Source organism: Terrapene carolina, unplaced genomic scaffold (assembly GCF_002925995.2).
Source record: "Terrapene carolina triunguis isolate 2854851 unplaced genomic scaffold, T_m_triunguis-2.0 Scaffold42, whole genome shotgun sequence".
Taxonomy (NCBI): Eukaryota; Metazoa; Chordata; order Testudines; family Emydidae; genus Terrapene; species Terrapene triunguis.
Genome location: NW_020664393.1, coordinates 37,989,334 through 38,013,046, shown reverse-complemented (window position 1 = coordinate 38,013,046; position 23,713 = coordinate 37,989,334). Strand labels below are relative to the sequence as shown.

The 23,713-nt window shown below is 40.9% G+C and overlaps 1 protein-coding gene across 1 annotated transcript in view; it reads left to right on the top strand.

Moving 5' to 3' along the window:
• The window catches only part of LOC112106622 (isoaspartyl peptidase/L-asparaginase-like), a 245,381-nt gene that overhangs the window by 200,750 nt on the left and 20,918 nt on the right, over positions 1-23,713 (top strand). Inside the window, exons 5-6 of the mRNA XM_024199984.2 lie at positions 7,832-7,950; positions 19,460-19,570. Coding sequence (XP_024055752.2) covers positions 7,832-7,950; positions 19,460-19,570 — 230 coding nt within the window. The remainder of the gene's footprint in view (positions 1-7,831; positions 7,951-19,459; positions 19,571-23,713) is intronic.

The window sequence follows — 23,713 nt, the reverse complement described above, 5'->3', positions numbered from 1 at the left end:
AAGACCCTATCGCTAACACAAGCTGTGGAAAGATTTTTCTAGTCAACTGTCTTTTATTTTGTCCTTGAATTGAGGTGATTTTTTTTTTGTTCAACCCTTTTGCTTTGATTTGAATAGTATTGTCCTGACCTAAAGATGTTATTTATGACATAGCATAGTACTTGCCTTTCAAAATGTCAACTGTTTAGTCAGGTGGCAAAAAGCTATTTCTCTGTTAAGGCTAAGGAAGTAATAATGTAATTTTCGCAAAACACTAGTTTTAATAGCCAGGAATGTGTTTTTAAAAAAATTAAATTTACACTTGGTACAGAATCAAGGAGCACATAGTTATCTTCTAGTCTGGGCTTTTAGCTGAGCTGATATGGAATGACTGCAGAGAAAGGCAGAGTGCAAATAACAAGCACAAATCAATTGGGTGCTCATTTTAATTCAAAAGGGATACAAATCATTCCACTCTAAGTGATCATTTGGTTGTACAAAGTGTGTATTTTTGAAAGCTTTATTGAAAAGTGTCATAAAAATTATATTTTTAGCTTCTGTCAATGTAAACTACATGAGTTTCTTTGTTGCCTCCGAATCTGTTTAATTTAAAAGCTCCCAGTCCTCTCTGCTTTCACAGCTCATTCACAGCCTTCTCTATAGAAGTCATTTTCATGCTTAAGAATATATCCTAATTTGATGTACCAGGCTGCAAATGCAGAACTCTTGTAAGCACAAACAGAGATTGCCCTATTGAAGCCAGGAACATCATAAAATATTATAAATAATTTGCTGTATAAATTAATATTTATTGTACAATATTTTTATATTCATGTTTATATAATTGGGTATATAGTATATACAAATATAAATAAACATTGCAGAAATGACTATGTTCCTTAGAATCAAGTTAGTGGCATAGATTCTTCCCTGTGTCAGGGCCACTTTGCTTCTCTCCATGGATGCAAAGTTCCCCTATAACTGGCATCACTGGGAAGGGAAGGATCACTCCTGTATAGAGGGATCCTCTGAGGACATAGAATTGATCTAATGGTGACTACACCACCTCCTCTACCTGTGATTAACATAGGAGCTGTTGCTGTAGAAAAGGGGGGCCTGACTCCAGCAATGTCTAGTTGATCTAACAGTAGTCATTGCAATTAGCAACCAACATTGCTTAGAGCAGCCTGCAAGGACAACTTGGAACCAGTCTGGCATACATATGGCCCAGGGTCAGAAGAGTTCAAAGGTGGAGTAAAGCCAAATTTGCCTGTGACTCTTTGAGTTGACCTGTATGCTTTTTAGCTGCAGCCAGTGACCAGGGCTATTGTCTATATTAATATGTGCTCAAAAGCCCGATGCAGTAGCAAGGGTGATGAGAACCTTTGTATTTCATATACTAATTTCTATTTCACATCAGATTTGCAAGGCAGTAATTTCCATTAAAAAGCCGCATGCTGGTAGGGAGAATTGGGAAGAGAATGTCAAAACACATTTCCCTCTCAAAGACAGGTCTACATTGTGTTTATTTTTCTTTGTGGAGTATAAGAAAAAGTCTGTTTAACCTCTGAGAAGTTGAACAAGGTAATCATGTGTAATGCATTAGCAGTAATATGAAATTTCATATAAAGTATGCGTGATCTGAATCATGAGCCTGGTAAGGTCACATCTTTTTAATGATGTCAATTTGCAATTAAAATCAACTCAAGGGGGTTATTTGTGGAGGAGGGGAGCTAATCTTTAAATGTGCCAATTGCACAACTTGCATCAAATCCCAGTCTGACTGCTTTATTAGAATGTGTTTGGTGTGCTTCCCTAACAAAAATCAATTTTAACACCTCTCTGCAAACAATTTCTTTCCTGTAATGATCATTTTTATTTTTAATTATAAATTTAATGTATCAGTGTAGCAAGATACAATTGGAGATTAGAAGAGTATGGTTTGCTTTAAAAATGTACATATAATTGAAAAGTGTTATTAATTGAATAATAATGGATTTGAAAAATTATTATTATATTTTACTGTTATTAAAAATATTTATAAGTTACCCATCATCATAATATCTGGACACACTTTACTGGCTTAAAATGAGTATTCAGTATCCTACATAAGAAGAATAAAACACCAGGATCCCTTGCTGCCCACATATTTTAGAAAGAGAATGAATATGGAGCTGGTCAGTCAGCTAGAAACCTATTTACTTCAATAGGGCCCAGTATTTCACATCTAAAATTTAGTGTAATCATCTAGAAAAGGTCACAGCAAAGAAAAACAGCTGCAACCTTCTTCTTTCTGTAGGGCTAGAGTCTGGAAAATGCTGAGTGTAAGGTGACCAGACAGCAAGTGTGAAAAAATTGGATGGGATGGGGGGGGGAGAATAGGCATCTATATAAGACAAAGCCCCAAATATCGGGATTGTCCCTATAAAACCGGGACAGCTGGTCACCCTAGCTGAGTGCACTCAGCCCTCATGGATATCAGTGAGTGTTGGGGTTCACCATTTTGTAAGAGTGCAGGTTCCAGCACACAGATCATAGACTCATAGAATATCAGGGTTGGAAGGGACCTCAGGAGGTCATCTAGTCCAACCCCCTGCTCAAAGCAGGACCAATTCCCAACTAAATCATCCCAGCCAGGGCTTTGTCAAGTCGGGCCTTAAAAACCTCCAAGGAAGGAGATTCCACGACCTCCTTAGGTAATCCATTCCAGTGCTTCACCACCCTCCTAGTAAAAAAGATTTTCCTAATATCCAACCTAAACCACCCCCACTGCAACTTGAGACCATTACTCCTTGTTCTGTCATCTGCTACCACTGAGAACTGTCTAGATCCATCTTCTTTGGAACCCACTTTCAGGTAGTTGAAACCAGCTATCAAATCCCCCCTCATTCTTCTCTTCTGCAGACTAAATAATCCCAGTTCCCTCAGCCTCTCCTCATGAGTCATGTGCTCCAGCCCCCTAATCATTTTTGTTGCCCTCTGCTGTACGCTTTCCAATTTTTCCACATCCTTCTTGTAGTGTGGGGCCCAAAACTGGACACAGTACTCCAGATGAGGCCTCACCAATGGTGAATAGAGGGGAATGATCATGTTCCTCGATCGGCTGGCAATGCTCCTACTTATACAGCCCAAAATGCCGTTAGCCTTCTTGGCAACAAGGGCACACTGTTGACTCATATCCAGCTTCTCATCCACTGTAACCCCTAGGTCCTTTTCTGCAGAACTGCTGTCTAGCCACTTGGTCCCTAGTCTGTAGCAGTGCATGGGATTCTTCCAACCTAAGTGCAGGACTCTGCACTTGTCCTTGTTGAACCTCATCACATTTCTTATGCCCAATCCTCTAATTTGTCTAGATCCTTCTGTATCCTGTCCCTACCCTCCAGCGTATCTACCACTCCTCCCAGTTTAGTGTCATCTGCAAACTTGCTGAGGGTGCAATCCCCGCCATCTCCAGATCATTAAAGAAGATATTGAACAAAACCGGCCCCTGGACCGACCTCTGGGGCACTCCGCTTGATACCGGCTGCCAACTAGACATGGACCCATTGATCACTACCCATTGAGCCCGACGATCTAGCTAGCTTTATATCCACCTTGTAATCCATTCATTCAGCCCATACTTCTTTAACTTGCTGGCAAGAATACTGTGGGAGACCATATCAAAAGCTTTGCTAAAGTCAAGGAATAACATGTCCACTGCTTTCCCCTCATCCACAGAGCCAGTTATCTCATCATAGAAGGCAATTAGGTTAGTCAGGCATGACTTGCCCTTGGTGAATCCATGTTGACTGTTCTTGATCACTTTCCTCTCCTCAAAGTGCTTCAAAATTGATTCCTTGAGGACCTGCTCCATGATTTTTCCAGGGACTTAGGTAAGGCTGACTGGCCTGTAGTTTCCTGGATCCTCCTTCTTCCCTTTTTTAAAGATGGACACTACATTAGCCTTTTTCCAGTCATCCAGGACCTCCCCTGATAGCCATGAGTTTTCAAAGATAATGGCCAATGGCGCTGCAATCACATCTGCCAATTCCTTTAGTGCAGTGCATCTGGCCCCATGGACTTGTGCACATCCAGCTTTTCTAAATAGACGTGACTACTTCTTTCTCCACAGAGGACTGGTCACCTCCTCCCCATACTGTGTTGCCCAGTGCAGTAGTCTGGGAGCTGACCTTGTTCGTGAAGACAGAGGCAAAAAAAGCATCGAGTACATTAGCTTTTTCCACATCCTCTGTCACTAGGTTGCCTCCCCCATTCAGTAAGGGGCCTGCACTTTCCCTGACATTCTTCTTGTTGCTAACATACCTGTAGAAACCCTTCTTGTTACTCTTAACATCCCTTGCTAGCTGCAACTCCATGTGTGATTTGGCCATCCTGATTTCACTCCTGCATGCCTGAGCAATATTTTTATACTCCTCCATAGTCATTTGTCCAATCTTCCACTTCTTGTAACCTTCTTTTTTGTGTTTAAGATCAGCAAGGATTTCACTGTTAAGCCAAGCTGGTCGCCTGCTGTATTTACTATTCTTTCTACACATCGGTATGGTTTGTTCCTGCAACCTCAATAAGGATTCTGGCCCTGTCAACACTGGTTCTCCACTTGCGAAGTAACTCCCTGCTCTCCATGTGTCAGTATATAATGCCTGCATCTGTAACTTTCACTCTATGCATCCGAAGAAGTGAGGTTTTTACCCACGAAAGCTTATGCCCAAATAAATCTGTTAGTCTTTAAGGTGCCACCAGACTCCTTGTTGTTTTTAAAATACAGCCAGCTCTCCTGGACTCGTTTCCCCCTCATTTTATTCTCCCAGGGGATCCTGCCCATCAGTTCCCTGAGAGAGTCAAAGTCTGCTTTTCTGAAGTCCAGGGTCCGTATTCTGCAGCTCTCCTTCTTCCTTGTGTCAGGATCCTGAACTCGACCATCTCAGGGTCACTACCTCCCAGGTTCCCATCCACTTTGGCTTTCCCTACTAATTCTTCCCTGTTGGTAAGCAGCAGGTCAGGAAGAGCTCTGCCCCTAGTTGGTTCCTCCAGCACTTGCACCAGGAAGATCCTTGCACCAGATCCTTACTCAAGACTTCCATTGATTTCAATAGGCTTCGTATTAGGCCTGATCTCATGGCATTGAAGTCAATGGGAGTCTTTCCATTAACTTCATTGAGCATTGGATTGGGCTCTTAGTGATGGTACCTTAAGGTCTAAATTTTCAAAAGTGACCAGTCATTTTGGGTGTCTCAAGTTTTGAGTGCCTGAGATGGGATACTTTACAGCCTCCTGATTTGCAGAGAGTGCTGGATATAAATGTCACATCATTATAATAACAATGTTAATGTATGTCGCTGGAGCTTGATCCTTTGGACAGTCATTAAATATGCTTTTGTTTTCTAAAAAATGAATTAGATTAATGTATTTTGCTATGGAAAAGGTGTCTGCTCAAGAGACTTCACACATTTCTTAGGAAATTTCACTATGGGTTTTGTAGCAAATCAACATAGAATGAAGATCTCATGATAATATAGTACAGAGGTTTTTAAACTCTGGTCCATGGACCACCAGTGGTCCGTGAGGTCCATTCAGATGGTCCGCGGATAGTTCCCTCTAAGGTGCGCGTGTGGGCAGCCGCACACGAGAGAATGAAGGGCCATCCACCTAATTAGTGGAGCTGTACAGCTGTGGCTCCACTAATTAGGTGCCTGGCCCCTGAGAAGACGCACATGTAAGGTGAAGTGGTGGACTTGTGGGGGAATAGGAGGTAGGTGGGAAGGAGCAGTGGGGTGAAAAGAGGGGGTGGGCGGAATTTGGAACGTGCAAGGCTGCGGCAGCCAGAGAAAGAGGCAATTTTCCCCAGCTCCAGGGCTGCGGCTGCCAAGGAGAGACCCCCCCTCCTTCCGAGCCCCAGCTTGGGGGCTGCTGTGGCGGGAGAGAGAGGGCACATCCATTGCATTACAAAGATAAGACTACTGATATTAAAATATGAGTTGTGAGCTTTTATTTGTAGAACAAAAAACCATTAATTATTATTAAGGGTTTTTTTTTAATATAGCGCTTTTTACAATAGTTAGCTAATGGTACAAACAACATTTGTAAAGATCATTGGTGAGGCCTCATCTGGAGTACTGTGTCCAGTTTTGGGCCCCACACTACAAGAAGGATGTGGAAATATTGGAAAGAGTCCAGCGGAGGGCAACAAAAATGATTAGGGGGCTGGAGCACATGACTTATGAGGAGAGGCTGAGGGAACTGGGATTGTTTAGTCTCCAGAAGAGAAGAATGAGGGGGGATTTGATAGCTGCTTTCAACTACCTGAAGGGGGGTTCCAAAGAGGATGGAGCTCAGCTGTTCTCAGTGGTGGCAGATGACAGAACAAGGAGCAATGGTCTCAAGTTGCAGTGGGGGAGGTCTAGGTTGGATATTAGGAAACACTATTTCACTAGGAGGGTGGTGAAGCACTGGAATGCGTTACCTAGGGCGGTGGTGGAATCTCCTTCCTTGGAGGTTTTTAAGGCCCGGCTTGAAAAAGCCCTGGCTGGGATGATTTAGCTGGGAATTGGTCCTGCTTTGAGCAGGGGGTTGGACTAGATGACCTCCTGAGGTCCCTTCCAACCCTGATATTCTATGATTCTATGATTAAGTGGTCCGTCACGAACCTCAGCAATTTTCAAGTGGTCCGCGAAAAAAAAAGTTTGGGAACCACTGACATAGTATATCTCTCTCAGCCCCTCACTGCCAGAATGGTAATCCACATTTACTAGTGTTGTATCATACAGAACAATTTCAATTTGGATTGAGCATGCATAAAGATTGCTGACTTTTGTGTACAACTAGCATAGAAAGTAGAACAAAACCCAAGAAAGTCTATTGTCATAGTGTAAAAGGACAACATTGAGAGACAGCTATCATTTAATTTTTGATAGTTAATTCAGCTCTCACCTTTGTTAATGATGGCATTTTTGCCTTAACTACAGGCAGAAAAGCTCAAAGGAGGACTGCCTTGTCAATACTCCACATGAGGTATCCTGTCTTGACACACAGTTGATGTATGTCACATATAGTATAGTTGTGAGGCTTAATGTTTGTGAAGTGCTTTGAGATCGTTTTATGAAAGACACCATAGAAGAGGAAAGTAGTTGTGAGTGACAATTTGGTTAGGAGGGATATTGTGCTAATTCATGAAGTAGTATATCCATCTCACTAAAGCATAGTTACTACTGACAGTTAGGCAGGAAAATAATCATGGAACACTTGTTAATTAGAAAAGCATGAATATGTTTGTACGTAAGAGCAATAACTTATCCTGATATTATCAGAGACCCCCCCCTTATTATATTTTAATTTTTTATTAGTTTTAATTAACATTTTATATTTTATTAAATTTAAATTTATTAAATAAATTTTATAAATATGTTTTATACCTATTTTTTACATAAATATTTTGTATAAATATTTGGTTAATATAGCTTTGAGTCCAAACCCCCTGAAATTGTGCATATAGCAAAATAGGGAGCTAGCCTCCTATCTCTGTTGTGCCCAGTGGTCTAATAAACTGTGTATGAGACCGCTTTCCAGGTATTCCTAAAATTATAATCTACACTCTGACACTGACTCTGTCTTTGGCTTGTGCAAATCAAGTATAGTCTTTGCATTTGGGAACAAAAAGGAGCTAATATTACTTACCTGCCTCCTAGGCACATTGTGAGGATTAATTAGTTAATGTTTGTATAGCCCTTTGAAGATGAAAAGCTCTGTTTAGGTACTAAGTGTTATTTTTATGTGCTAAATGGTTATTGTGTGGTGGTGCTTCTGGCAATGCAGCTGTTCAACTTGGAGTTACAGTATTGTTTTCTCTGTGTTTTAGGGTTCATGACACAGTGGGTGCAGTTGCTATAGACTGTGAAGGTAACATGGCTTGTGCAACTTCAACTGGAGGCATCACAAATAAAATGGTTGGACGTGTTGGTGACACCCCAGTCATAGGTATGAAAAGTTTTAGAACATTTAGCAAAGAATCAAAAATATTCAAACACTTTTGGAACACATGAGCATAAATGCTGATGGGAAAGCGAACTGGTTAAGGGAAGGCATAGACATGATGATTAAAATTGTGGTGGCACTTTTATTAGTTATAATTTATTATTTGCTCATTGGTGACAGTGAGCTCAGCTCCAGGCTTCTCTAACTTGCACCCAGGGCAGGGCAGAGAGAGAGAGATAGAGAGCCATAATTGGCTCTGGCATGTCTTCCTTTATCTGCTGTGCCCAGTGCAAGCTAGTTACAGCAAAGAATCTGGGCCACAGTGAGCAGAACAAATCATGCTTTTAAACATTTGTATATCCAGACTGAATATTTATTCATATACACATTTACAGCAGTGAGGGATTAGACCTGGAGACCTTACCAGATGTGAAAGAGAAAGTTTGTATCCCCTTGAAATACAAGGAATGTACTTCATATGGAAATTTTACTCAGGGTGTGAACAGAGCACCCTCTTTCAGCAACTGACACCTCTGGTTTAAAATTGTTCACCTGTAAAATGGTGTTTAAAATTCAGTTGTTTAACAGATTCAGATAATATTTCCACTAGCAAGTTAGCATATAAATGTGTTCTGGGATGAAATGTATTTAGGGGATCACAATAAATTACGGCTGATGGGGAAGAGGCTGAGTAACAGAAAGGGGATGGCAATACCACTCTGAGTATTTTGTTGGGTTGCTACAGGGGAATAATGAATCTTTGAGATTTGTTACTACTCTATAGAAACCTATGGTACGCCCACATCTTGAATACTGTGTGCAGATGTGGTTGCCCCATCTCAAAAAAAGATATATTGGAATTGGAAAAGGTACAGAGAAGGGCAACAAAAATCATTAAGGGTATGGAACAGCTTCCATATGAAGAGAGATTAATAAGACTGGGACTTTTTAGCTTGGAAATGAGACGACTAAGGGGGGATATGATACAGGTCTATAAAATCTTGACTGGTGTGGAGAAAGTAAATAAGGAAGTGTTATTTACTCCTTCTCATAACACAAGAACTAGGGGTCACCAAATGAAATTAACAGGCAGCAGGTTTAAAACAAACAAAAGGAAGTATTTCTTCACACAACATACAGTCAACCTGTGGAACTCTTTGCCAAAGGGTTGGTCCTGCTTTGAGCAGGGGCTTGGACTAGATGACCTCCTGAGGTCTCTTCCAACCCTAATTTTCTATGATTCTATGTTGTGAAGGCCAAGGCTATAACAGGGTTCAAAAAAGAACTAGATAAATTCATGGAGGATAGGTCCATAATGGCTATTAGCCAAGACGGGCAGGGATGGTGTCCCTAGCCTCTGTTTTCCAAAAGCTGGGAACAGGTGACAAGGGATGTATCACTCAATGATTGCCTGTTCTGTTCATTCCCTCTGAAGCACCTGGCATTGGTCACTGTCAGAAGACAGGATACTGGGCTAGCTGGACCTTTGGTCTAACCCATTATGGCCATTCTTATGTTCTCAGTTGTTTCAGTGTATTTTGATGTTTGGCATGGTGGCTTAGAGGAAGCAAATTGTAGTGCATAGTTAACTAAAACTGTATACTGACTAAGATCGTAGAAGGTCTACTGCAATTGTTACTGTGTAAGAAAGAATAAGTGTTTTCAAAAACTGAGAGTAGGGTAATACCTTTTCGTTATCTCACTTCTGAAACCACTAAATGTGATGCAAATTCAGACGTCTATTTTTAATGTTACATTTTTAGTTCTATTAAATCATCATCATATTTGTATAAAACCACAGCACACTAGCAGTCAAAATGCAGGAGGTGGTTGTCAGCAGACTGAGGCTTACACACAGATTGACTGAGATACACAACAGCGAGAGCATGCTGCACGCAGGACAGTCTGCTTCTCCCAGCCAGAGACAGGGCTTAGCTCAGCAGACAGGATCTTTCAAATCCTTGTGAGGAAAGATTAATATCTAGGTAAGGGGATGTGTGTGGGATTCTTTGTGTTAGCCTTCTGAGCTGTGTGCTACCTACCTTTGTTTTAAAGAAGCTGTTTTTTGTGTCACTAATCAGTCATTGTCACAGGCTCCCAGAGCAAAAGGCTTACCAGTGCCAAAATCAGTTGGACCTCTTGGGTAAACATGATTGGGAAACGGGGGCTGCAACCCAGAGATCCAGTCTGAGAGGGATTGTACCACTTGGTTTCACCCAGAGGGAGGTGCAGCAAGCCAGGCTTGTCAGCTGAGGGTGAACGCAAAGGGGACAAAAAGGGTTCTAAAGTAACTGTGATGCACAATTCCCTGAGCTATAAGTGTAGCAGTGATAAATGTATATGCATACTTACGATCGGGAAAGCTTGGATTCTCTTTCATTACATTTTTGAAAAGACAAATAACAGTGGCCTGTACTGTGTGAAAAACAGACTAGAAAAATCCATCCACTCTAAGGCATTCAAATATCTATCAGAATTTCTTGACAAATTGGGCTAATTGGAATGAAATTTCAAAGTTGATAGTCTCAAAAGCTTGATTTCTAGGTTTTTCTTTCCTGGGCCATATGTCAGTCAACATTTTTATGCCCACTATAGAAATGATCAGGCTGACATTTGATTTCCAGGGGACTGCTTTGGAAGGAATTGTTTTGCCAGTCACAAAGGTATATCTTGAAAGAGCATTTACTGGCTGAAAATATACAACTGCAAGACAAGTACAGAAATAGCTTTAAAAGGCACACAAAGGGATAAAGAATAAAAAAGATGCTTGCTGGGCCAAGGGAAGGAAAGGCCAGAGGTTCAGCAATTGGGAAAAAAGTCAGATGAAGCAGAACTGCCTGAAAGGGCCTCATAATTTAAGGGAAAAAAATATAGCCAAAACCAAAAATTCCATCCCAAAGGAAACTGCAAATAATGCTGAGAAATTTTAGGGAGAAAAATGTTATTTTTAAAGCACAAAACTCAGCTAGAGAACTGTAGAAATCATAATACAGGGCTCCTGTTGGTTTGTAATGGCAGAAGAGTCACTATGAAGAAATGAGGCACGAGACATTCAAAACTCTGTCTCCCAGCAGCAGAGTGAAGTATTGCTGTAACTTCTGCACAGAAGCCCCAATTGAAAGACCATCAAAGTCACTGAGAGGCTTTCCACAGGCTAGAATGACCTTTGGATCTGGCCTGTAAGGCAGAAGTAAATCTCCATCAGAGGAGCCCTATAGAAATAGCATTATTATTTAGCAAAGGATTTGAGTGTGTTCCACTTACCTATCGTTTTGCTATTCTTATTATTCTATAACACTATCAGTGAGTGTGTCAACTTAACACACCAGTAAAAATGATGAGCTCCTGTCCCTAAATTTAACTTAGAAAGTAAAACAGTCAGAGATAGTAATGGAAGATAGTTATTGGGAGGAAAAGAGTTAAAACAGTGCAAGATCTTCAGATATGCCTATTGTGTTGTTTTCTACATTTTATAACTATGCAGTGTTCACATTGTATGATAAGAGAACAAAATATACACCTAGGATAACCACTGATGGGCCCAGGAAAACATTAAGCAATTTTCATAAATGAAAATTTGCGTATGTTCCCCTGTTCTACAGTTATGTAGTAAATACTCCTTGAAATATTGGTCAAATCTAGCCTACTCTTTTATGGCCATGAAGTTACACTGAAGAAAGGAGGAGTGGCTAGATTTGGGCAGACACCCCTATTTGATGTTGAGCCTTTCGTGGCTCCACAACCTGAGGTAGGATTTCTTCTCAGAACCCCATACATCTGCCAAGTGCCAAGCCTAGCTACTTGAGCAGGATACTAGGGGCTGGATATGTTCCAAATGGGTGAAATTCACCTAGTGCAGAGGGCCCACACAAGGCCCTCTGAATCACTTGAGCCCTTCCTTAACATGGCCTTTAACTTGTGTCTGGGTCACAGTTTTGGCCCCCTGCATTAGGGTGAAATTCATCTTAAGAAGAACTCATGTTAAAAGGATGCAGTGCAAAAATATAAACAAATGCCACACTAACAATAAAACAGTAATGAAAAAATGTGTGTGTGTGTGTGTGTGTGTGAAAGAAAGAGAGAATATAAATATATTTGGCAGGGGGTAATGATGACAAAATGGATATTAATAATTTAGTCCAGCAATTTAATGTATGATATATTTAATGTGGAAACAATAAATATACTTTTGTTTCTATAATTCTAAACATAGCATTAATAGGCCCTGATCACTCCCAAACCATATGACCATGAAACTTGTTCCTGTATGCCCACATTTTCAGAAGAGCTCAGCTGTCCTCTAGACACCCAAATGAAATGGTCATATTTACAAAACTGCTCAGCATGCGGTACCTCCCATTGTTTAAAAGGGGAGCTACTGGCTGCTGAGCATATTTGAAAATCTAACCACTTCATTTGGGTGTCTCGATGGGTGGGAGCTGAGCTCCTCTGAAAATCTTGCCTGGCCCATGTATTTTTATCAGATCAGCACTTCTTCAAAAACAAGAATGACTTAGTGGTTCATAGACATTTAACAAGCAGAGAGAAACTGTTAAAACAATAGAAACCCAAACACATTCTGTTGTACCTAAACTTAACCTTTCCTTCCTAGGTTAATTAGTCTTTAGCTTAGCTCAGACACCACTTCAGAATCGGAGAATCAGCTTGTGTTTCTCCACAACCCCTCTCTGTTTCTCCCAGAGTCTCTTCTCTGTCTATCAGGCTACTTTTATCAGAACCAGACTCTGTTTTAGTGTCCCATCGGTATCTTCCCACTCCCCTGGCATGACCAGCCAGAGTTGAGTGGAGGTGAAACTTCAGAGGTAATGACACCTGGATTGTCTGACTGAGTACTGACTAGAGCTAGGTGAAATTTTTCAGTTTAGTAGTTTATTTGACAAAAGATGTGATTTTGGCATGACCAAAACTATTCAAAAATTTGAGTCAAATTCAGTAAATACTTTTGTCGGAATTTTTTTAGGAAAAGTCATAAATGTTCATTTCAGCATTTTCAAACTGAACTGTAATTACTTCATTTTGAGACACACCCTCCCCCCCCCCGAAAAAAAAGGAAATCAGGTTTTTCAGATTCTTCTGTTCAGCCACAAAACAGAAAATTCAATTATTTGCTCAGCTCTAGTATTGACAATAGCACTTTTCTGAAATCATAGACCGTTTTCTAAATGTAAGTACAGCTAGTCCTTGCAGGACTTAAACCCTTGGTAGATAATAGCCAGCAATACAGTAACAATCAAAGAATAATGATCATATAATATTCATAAATGTAAAACAGGTATCTCCCTCATTGATCACAGATGTCACTGCTGACAATGGCACATATGACAAATGGAAACTTGGTAATTTTGTCAGATCTCATAAGCTAAACAGGATTAGATCTGATATTTGCAAAGCAGATTTGGAACTATCCAGAATCAGGGATGGGCAACCCACTGGCCATGGTTCGCCTGCGGGAAAGGCGGCCAGCACATCCCTCAGCCCACACTGCTTCCCGCAGCCCCCATTGGCCTGAGACAGCAAACCGCAGCCAGTGGGAGCTGCGATCAGCCGAACCTGAGGACGCTGCAGTATATAAACCAGCCCAGCCCACTAGGGGTTTTCCCTGATGGGCTGGGTGCCAAAGGTTGCCGATCCCTGATCCAGATGCTTTAAGTGGTTTTGGTGGTTCCCTTAGGTCTGATTCAGTGAGGTATAGAACAATATCTATATATAGTGTTAGGGAGCATGATGTTCTTTTGAATGTGATGTAAAACCAAGGCTCTGACCACTTTAAGGTATTAATGATTGATGAGAGACCAGGTGGGTGACGTAATATTTTTGATTGGACCTACTTCTGTTGATGAAAGAGACAAATTTTTGAGTTCTGAAGAAGAGCTCTGTGGAGCTTGAAAGCTTGTCTGATGAACAGAAGTTGGTCCGATAACCCAACTTGTCTTTCTCATATCCTGGCACCAACATGGCTACAACAACACTGCAAACTTTAAATGACAGTTTCACAGGAGAAGAAATGTTTCCTGTTTGTGTTCTGGTCAAACTTAAATTCAGGGCTTCTTAAGTTTTCTTGTAGTTTATTTGAATAAGTTAATATCCATTATGTTCCCTTAACCTTATAGAATCAGACTTTTGATCATCAAGTAAGAATTCAGGAGAAAGTTTCAGCTTTCTAATTAACTACTTATCCCTAAAATGCCATCTGTGAACAGGGAATTGTATTCTGCATGGAGGGTGAAATTTACCTCTGTGCAAAGGGCCAACAAAAGGCCTCTGCATCCAATTAACTCCCACAGGCCTAGAGCTGACCATCTGTATAGGGATGATTTTCAGAACTAGATTAAAGCAATACAGGACCCTAGCTATACCTGCATAAGCTTGCCTCCTTCTCTCCTCTGTGCTATGGCCCCACCTCTCCTTGGAGTCAAGACCAACCCACACAAGAGACATCTGGGTAGCAATAGGGTCCAGAGTGACCTAGACAAATTGGAGGATTGGGCTAAAAAAAATCTGATGAGGTTCAACAAGGACAAGTGCAGAGTCCTGAATTTAGGATGGAAGAATCCCAGGCATTGCTACAGGCTGGGGACCGACTGGCTAAGCAGCAGTTCTGCAAAAAAGGACCTGGGGATTTCAGTGATATGAGTCAGCAGTGTGCCCTTGTTGCCAAGAAGGCTAATGGCATATTGGGCTGTATTAGTAGGAGCGTCACCAGCAGATCGAAGGAAGTGATTATTCCCCTCCATTCGGGACTGGTGAGGCCACATCTGGAGTATTGCATCCAGTTTTGGGCCCCCCACTACAGAAAGGATGTGGACAAATTGGAGAGAGTCCAGTGGAGGACAACAAAAATGATTATGAGGCTGGGGCACATGAGGAGAGGCTGAGGGAACTGGGCTTATTTAGTCTGCAGAAGAGAAGAGTGAGGGGGGATTTGATAGCAGCCTTCAACTACCTGACGGGGGGTTCCAAAGAGGATGGAGCTAGGTTGTTCTCAGTGGTGGCAGATGACAGAACAAGGAGCAATGGTCTCAAGTTGCAGTGGGGGAGGTCTAGGCTGGATATTAGAAAAAACTATTTCACTAGGAGGGTGGTGAAGCACATTGGCACTGACTTCTTCAGTTCCCAGAGGGTGCTCGATCCCTGTTCCACCCCAGGCCCTGCCCCCACTCCACTCCTTCCCCCAACTCCCACTCCCGCCATTGCCCTGCCTCTTCCCGTCCCCACCCCACCCTCCCCATCCCATTCCACCCCTCCCCTGCCTCTTCCTGCCCCTGCTCCTCCCCCTGCCCCCCAGCACCATAGGCAGCGAGTTATATGGGCCTGTGGTACCCGTGCTCCACCAATATTTAGGAATGTGGGCCCGGCTCCACCGATATTTGGGCTTACTGCGCTTTTGGGGGCCCCGCACTTGAGGAGGATGCAGGGTCCAGGGCGGCCTGGGGCGCTTGGGCGAAGGGGTGGAATGGGGCTGGGAAGGGGGCAAAGCAGGGGTGGGCTGCGGCCGGGTCGCTTGCTGCTGCCTGCACCAGGCCTCCCACTAACCCCTCGGGCTGCCCTGGACCCTGTGTCCCCCTGAAGTGTGGGCCCCCCCCAAAGCCCGGGGCCCGGGGTGGTTTCCCCAGTCCGTCCTATGGATGGGATGGTTCCGTTCTGGGCCCAACCAAAAATTATATAAACCTGGCACCCATGCCTAGCACCTCCTGCCCACCACTGAACAGCTGATTGCAGTGGGCAGGAGGTGCTGGGAGGGAGGGGGAAGAGCTGATCGGCGGGGCCGACAGCGGGTGGAAGGTGCTGTGGGGGAAAGGGAGGTGCTTATCCGCAGGGTTGCCGGTGGTACTGAGCACCCACTATTTTTTTTTTCTGTGGGTGCTCCAGCCCCGGATCACCCATGGAGTCGGCGCCTATGCAAACATATAGTCATGGTAGCTATCATTGAGGTAGCATGAAAATAAATAGCAGTGTAGCCAGGGTAGCATCGGTGGTGGCAGCAGATGCATGCCTTCGCCATGCGAAACGCAAACATGCATGACACTGATGAGTACATACTCAGTACAGCTAAGCTATGCCTCTGTTGCTGCTATAGAATCATAGAAATGTAGGACTAGAAGGAACCTCGATAGGTCATCTAGTCCAGTCGTCTGCATTGAGGCAGGACTAAGTACTATCAAGACCATCCTTGACTGGTGTTTGTCTTAGACCATGACACAGATTCCACAGCCTCTTGAGGTAATTTATGCCAGTGCTTAACTATCCTTACAGTTAGGATTAGTTTTTCCTAATGTCTCACATAAATCTCCCTTGCTGCAATTTAAGCCCATTACTTCTTGTGCTGTCCTCAGGGGTTAAGCAGAACAATTTATTACCCTCCTCTTTATAACAACATTTTGTGTACTTGAAGACTATCACGACCACAGAAGTCTTCTCTTCTCTAGACTAAACAAACCCAATTTTTTCAATCTTTCCTCGTAGGTCATGTTTTTTAGACCTTTCGTCATTTTTGTTGCTCTTCTCTGGACTTTCTCCAATCTGTGCTACCATAGCTACACTGCTATTTATACTCATGCTAGCTCAATGAGAGCTACCACACGTATGTGTATGGAGCAGGGGAATCACACTCCTAGATCATAGTATAGATGTAGCCTTAAACTAAGCTCCTTATACAAAGCAGAACACTTTTGTCTACTTATCCATAAATTCTAGCGAAGTAAAGGTTTTACAAAGCCATTCACTGTGTTCTTACCCACTATAGGTAATGGGATTTGACCTAGATTCTGGTCTTCAGCATAATGATTGATGCTCAGCTGTCCAGCTCTCATCATGCTCTCATGACCTGTGTATCTAGCATTTATGAGCCCTTTTATGTCCATTCTCTGCCAAAGTCCTACAGTTTGGGAGTGTCCCTGTTTTTGCATATTGAGACATTTACTAAGATACTTTTGTTTTCTGAACTAGTGTCAAAATGGTGCCATGATTAAGAAAGTCAAGTTTTTCCTTCCCAGTCAATTCACCTACATCTCCTGAGACTCTGCAGCTTTTGGTCATAGGCTTCGAGGGCTTTCTCTGACATGTATTACTGTTCACATTTTTCTTGTCAAGAGCGCATCACCATTTTGCAGTTTACAGTCACTCACACAATCATCTTCTCATCAGGTCCCTTGACTAGCATTGCACCTGGTATTACAAAAAGCTGCTCATCACAGAAAATCCATCCTTTCCAAGAGTGCAGAATTCATGTTCTTCTGAGTCTTTTGTAATATTTTTGAGTGAATGGAGTGAATATATTGCTTAAGAAAGGTGCCAGTTTGACTGCCCTGGAGACTCAGTGTACTCTATTTAACTGCAGATGAAATACAGCACAGGCAGTCTCACTGCAAGTTTCTCCAGACTTCCTTGCCAAAGTCTTTCCACCCTGTCTCAGGGGCCACCCAGTAAGAGATAAGACCTCAGTCTGCATGCTCATTCTGTTTTTGGACTTGCTATTGATACTGGCAACAAGGTTACTAACTACATCCCTGGTCCTTCAAACACTTACATATGGCCTGACTTTACTCACATGTGTTCTATTGACTTCAATAGTAATAATTATATATCTAATACTAAGAATGTGCAAAAGCATTTGCAAAAACATGGTCTATTATGGTGACATTTTGATGTGAATATCTGTCTGCAAGGAACTGGACTGATATCACCATGTCATTCCATATAAGCCATCAAGCAGCTAAAATAACATTTTATTGGGAAATAAGAACTCCTTTTGACTACTTGAAAGAAAAGAAATATTTTGCATCTATAATACATGGAAAAATCATAGTTGGGGATTTACATAAATTATGAAAAATCATAAACACTTCCAGTGGCTAGCAGCACTAGATAGCTCCATATAAATGAGTAATGAAATGAGTTGATATGCCTTGTATTTGTATTCCAGAAATCTCATGGCCATCAGCATAGTCTGATATCCAGGGGCTATTCTGATACTGTAATTAACACATTGACAATGGACTTTTATATTCACTTCTAGATAATAATGATTTTCTTAAAGCAAGGGGAAACAAACTTAGCTTTTTAAAAATATATATCTTGTAAGTTGGAAAAGCTCTTCAATTTAATATTACCTTTACCTTAAATGAAAATTCTTTAATAGTTTTAATTATTAAATGAATATTTAAGTCCATATTTTCAACCAGCCTCCCTATATGTGCCCATAGATTTTCCACCTACATCCAGATACATTGCATATATCTGCTCAGCTTGAATTCAATTTGCATATGCATACATTAGACACACAAATGCAAGTCTTAGTGAATGCAAAAGGATGCACTTGCAAATTTTGTGAGTGTATATGTGAGGCCTGCTGATAAATTTGTCCCATTGATTAGACTTCCATTCATACAATAAAAGTCATTTACTTTATGAGTCTTGTGGCAGTGTTGCCTATGCAAGTCTTTTTTCTCTTTACATGATATATTCAGAAAACACATTCATACTATCTATTTTCATACTGCTGAGGGAAGCAAAATGTTTGCAGAAAACTTTTGTTTTAGGGAAAAATACATACATTATTTCTAGACTGCCTCACTGGTGTGCCAGTAGAATGCTGAGATACATTTTTTTTGCAAGGGGATGGGGAGGAAAGGGAACAGATTCAGGAAAGATGTCAAGGCTTCTGCTGTCCATGATGGTGAAAAAGAGAAGCACTATTCATGTAGGGTGAAATTCACTTCTGAAATTCACTGACAGTGCAGTCCATGGTTGGCTACAGACATGTAGGAAAGGTTTATCAATGAGCTCCCAAATAATGGAATGAGCTGTGACTACATTTGGATGCTGGAGGAACATTTTCCTTTGACTCCTCCCACAACAAAGCACATTAATTACTTCTGTAATGTTCTTCTGCAGATAGGTTCTGAGAATGAAATGTGCATGAAATGTAATTGCTATCCTTTTTCAAACTGTGCACACTGATGGGGAATTAGTGAGAGAAATTATCTCACTTACCAGTGCCCAAGGAATAGAGTCAAGTATCAGCCAAAATGGTTGGGGTGGGGGAGGGTTGGAGAGATAAATGGAGGTCAGAAGGGTCTTGTGAAATTCACATTTGAATAATTCACTTACATTAAAGAACTAGTTGCCCTGAAAGAGATTTATATTTTGTTTTGGATGTTCCTGCAATGTTAACAGCTCTTAGGACCCACTCCTTCAAACCCCAACTCATCTGAGTAGTCCTTACCAAAGTAAGGAGTCACATTGAAGTACAGTGGCTGTGGGAAACCTGGCCATCAAAAGTGTCTGCTTGCTTCAGGGTTTGTAGGCCTCAGATGGTAGGTTCCTATTTTATTTTATGGGCTGTGCAGTGCAAAATAATAAATGTAAAGTATTTCAAAGCTTTTCTTGTGACAATGGCTGAGAGTAAATTTGCTTTGTTTACAAACATTTGTGCCGCAATTGCCAAGCAGATTAAACTGGTTCATATAATTTACATGCTGTTTGTAAACAGGTTCAGGTGGCTATGCTGACAACCTTGTTGGTGCTGTCTCTGCAACTGGTCATGGAGAGTCCATCATGAAAGTCACCCTTGCAAGGCTTATCCTCTTTCATATGGAACAAGGTAAGACGATCCTCACATTGATGAATGCATCTGCATTGCTTAAACGACATTTATACAATACTTTTCTTAGCTGTAACAAGTAACAATCGATTCTTAACTGCTGAAAGGGAAGTTAGTTTGCAGTACGATACGTGTAAGAGGACACTTTAAAAACTTCTAAACATACAGAGTTCTCTATTTAATCTTAACCCTATTTCCTAAGCTTGACAAATGACACTTTATACAAAACTGAGAAGAATGCAGTATGCTTAAATAATCAGAATCATATGTATGTGCCTTCAGAAGCTTTCAGTATACAAATAATGATTTCAGGAAAAATTTGCAAAGTATATTGAGATCATTGATTCAATTTAGGAAACAGCACAATAAATGTAGGAACACGAAGGACTTGTCTACACTTACCGGGGGTTCAACATGCGGCGATCGATGCATCGGCAATCTATTTAGCGGGTCGACCGCTGATCGCTCTCCCGTCGATGCCTGTACTCCACCTGAACGAGAGGCGCAAGGGGAGTCAACGGGAAAGCATTTCCTGTCGACATCGCGTAGTATGGACCCCACGATAAGTAGATCTAAGTACGTCGACTTCAGCTATGTTATTCATGTAGCTGAAGTTGGATAACTTAGATCGATCTTCCCCCGTAGAGTAGACAGGGCCTAAGTTGCAGCATCATGTAGATTTGTTTTAAATCAGTCGGGGCCTCTATTTTACTTGGCTTGTTGTGCTGTATATGATCTCTAACGCTAATGTACAGCACGACTCTTGTCTATTGTATGTTTGAGGGCAATTTTGAAATGCAAATTCCAAAGGCCCCACTGAGATTCAGAATGATTATTATGGTTCACATTCACTTGTACAGGGATTGGAATTTTATTACAGTTATAGTAATTGGCATATTTTTATGGATTCATTTTTTAATTTGGCACCCACTCAGACTTTACTGCTCATGCTACAGTAGTAGCATGATGAATTACTGTAAGGTTTTTTTTATTCATTATTATTAAATTTAATTATTTTTGCTCATGTACCCAGATGTGAACAGCGTCAGTTTTCTAATCTAATAATACAGGCTGTTTTGAAAATATGTGCTGTCAATTAGAGGCATTTTATAATAGAAACGATAAAAAGAATCATTAATGAAAAGTAGTTTGCCTCCCTATGTACTGGCTTCAGTTAATCAAAGGTGCTTTGAAATTGAAATCATTAATTAACTTTGCCTGTTTTTGAACTGATCAAGTGCTCTGAGAGCTGCTGAGAATCTGTGAAATGAAGTTCTTCTGAAAAAGAAAACAACATTAATAGACTCTGTTTTTCCAAATGATAAATTTTATTCTCTCCTATAATAGCATATTCCTTCAAGACTATTGCATTGTTTACCATATTTTAAAGTAAATAGGAAAGAGAGGATCCGATTTCAGGTGAATTCAAGCTGGGTATCTGCATTGCAGGAAAGCTGGTATTAGAGTTGGGCACATTTTTTTGGATTAATCTTTTTTTGTTACCAAAGAAGGCAGATTTGGGTTGACCAAAACATTTAGCAAATTTGGGTTGATTCTGGTGAACGCTTTTGGCCTGAACATTTTGTTTTTCTGCTGGTATCAAAATGAACCATTTTTACATTATCAAAATGAACCATTTTGATTATTTGGGCTAGATTTATGAGAAGACTAGGGAAACATTCACAAAACCACTGGTGATGATGCCAGTCTCATACCCAATAGGCAAGTGGTTAGGGTGCTCACCTGAGATGCTTTGAATCCCTGCTCTGGACCTGGGACTTCAACATAGGTCTCCCCACTCCCAGGTGCATGTCTTAGCCACCAGGCAATAGAATTATTCTTGTGCCAATTCAATGATGATTGAAGTACTTTATGTGAAGTGGAACTGCTTTGGCAGGAGAGACTGAGAGCAGCCCACTTCAGAATAGCCAATCTCCTGGTGGTTAAGGCACTCAGATAGCAGGGAGACTTGGGTACAAGTCCCTAACTCCAGACCAGTTTTGTGAATCTAATCCTTCATTTCCTTTGCCTGCAGGAGATCCAGGTTCAGATTCCTGCCCTGGAGCAGGGACTCGTGCCTGGGTGTCTTGCATCCCAGGTGAGTGTCCTAACCATTGGGCTATTTGGTACAAAGGTCGGGGGGAACGAAGGGGCATTACCACCTCCTCTCGTTTTATGAATCTAGCCCTTTATTTCCTTTGCTTTTATTAAAAAACCTGACACAAAATATTTTTTGTGAAACAAAACATTTCATTTGAGCTGAAATGAAACTTTTCTAATGTTTTCAATTAATTCCAAAATATTTGGGATTCAGTTTGACCTGACCTGTTGTTGATTTTTCAGAACTGCTGGTAAACCAAAAATAATTTGTTCACACATTTCTAGCCTGGCTAACCTCATGGTACTTCATTTATATGTTAAAAAACATATTGTACATATTAAAAAATAAGCATCAATCCAATATATATACTTTTCTTGTTTCTCTATAAAAGTATAGACTAGCATATTAGATGGCTCTAATAAATCTAAAATCATTTAAAAGAAAGGCCCTTGGAAAAATTAAATGTATTATGGAATAGCCACATGACCAACCCCTGAGAGGATGTTGTGAACAGATCTTTGCAAGGAGAGATTTCCTATCTACAACGCCCTGCTGCAGGTTTTACCACAGGAGGGGATGACCTAGGTCAATAGCTGGTATTTTGGTAGCTCTCCTTCTCATCCTGTGTTCTCCAACCTTGAATTTCTGTTGATAAGTAACTGGCAGCTGTATTATTTCCCCTACATGGATTTTACTTCATTTAGATAAAACTCTGTGTCACTTCATCTTTAGAAGTGAGTTCCTCCTGAATGTGTTTTTATTTTCTCTTGGGAAATCTGTGCATACATTTTAAATGTCATGAGTTCTTGTTTTTAACGGCTTTGTATAATCTTGTTTGCTTCTTTACAATATCAGTTTGAGAAGGAAAAAGTGGGTATATTCCTCCATTATGTTGTAAGATGTTTAATAAATTAAATTAGTGAAGACTCCTTATTTACTAAAGAAATACCCAGCTGGGTTACACTTTCCAGTCTTATTTTTAATTCAAAAGAAAGGGAACTCACAAAGAAAAAGTATCTGTTATAAATGGATGTATGACAAAGTCTAGATATGTGTCAAATTACCTCTGGCAAATCTTATGTGATCATATAGAAATAGTCAGAAAAGTTGATCCCAGGGGACCCAATCATTCAGCCCTTACTGAGTAAGGAATTTCTCCTGGGCATGGCCTACACAACTGTGTCCATGGTTAACAGTTGGAAATTACAGAGATCTTCATTTGGGGCCCAGACCTACAAGGTGCTGAGAGCCCTCAACTCCCATTGAAGGTAATGGGAGTTGACAGTGCTCAGCTGTTGTGACACGGAAAAAAAGCACTTTTTTACTTTTCATAGCATTCTAGAATGATAGCATTCTGCAAGGTTAGAGCTCTGGAATACAAGATTTTAGATGCTTTTAGTAAAATACTAAAATTTGGACAAAATACTTTTGCATAATTTGTGTTCATTTTAACTGGCATTAGAGACACAAGGTAGATGAGGTAATATCGTTTATTGGACCAGCTTCTGTTGGTGAGAGAGACAAGCTTACGAGCTACACAGAGCTCCTCTTTTTCTTCACATTGTCTCTCTAATATCCTAGCACCAGCATGGCTACAACACTGCATTGCTGCAGTATAATAGTAATAGCCATCACAAAGTAACAGTAACAGATGTCCTCTAAAAATGCCCAAGCATTTACTGTGACTGTATGCATGTTCTCAATGGGGAATAGTACTACAACTCTGCTGTATGTGGGTAAATCTACAGGTAATAAATATAACACTCATTCCTTTGGAGTCTTTCAAACCAAATGACACCAGTCTTATGGAGCTATCCTCTAGAATGTAATTACATGATAATATTTATATATATTTTAAGCATCTGATAGAATTTTCTTTTAAGAAGGTTTTAAAAAGTCCCTTAAAAAGAATATTATTAGCTATTTAATGCTATAGAATGTTAGAGCAATTTCTATATAATGCTATTAAATTTCTATAGACTCCTATTGGTTTCATCCCTATTAAATTCTATAGGGCTTTTCCATAACAGTATAAAAATGTA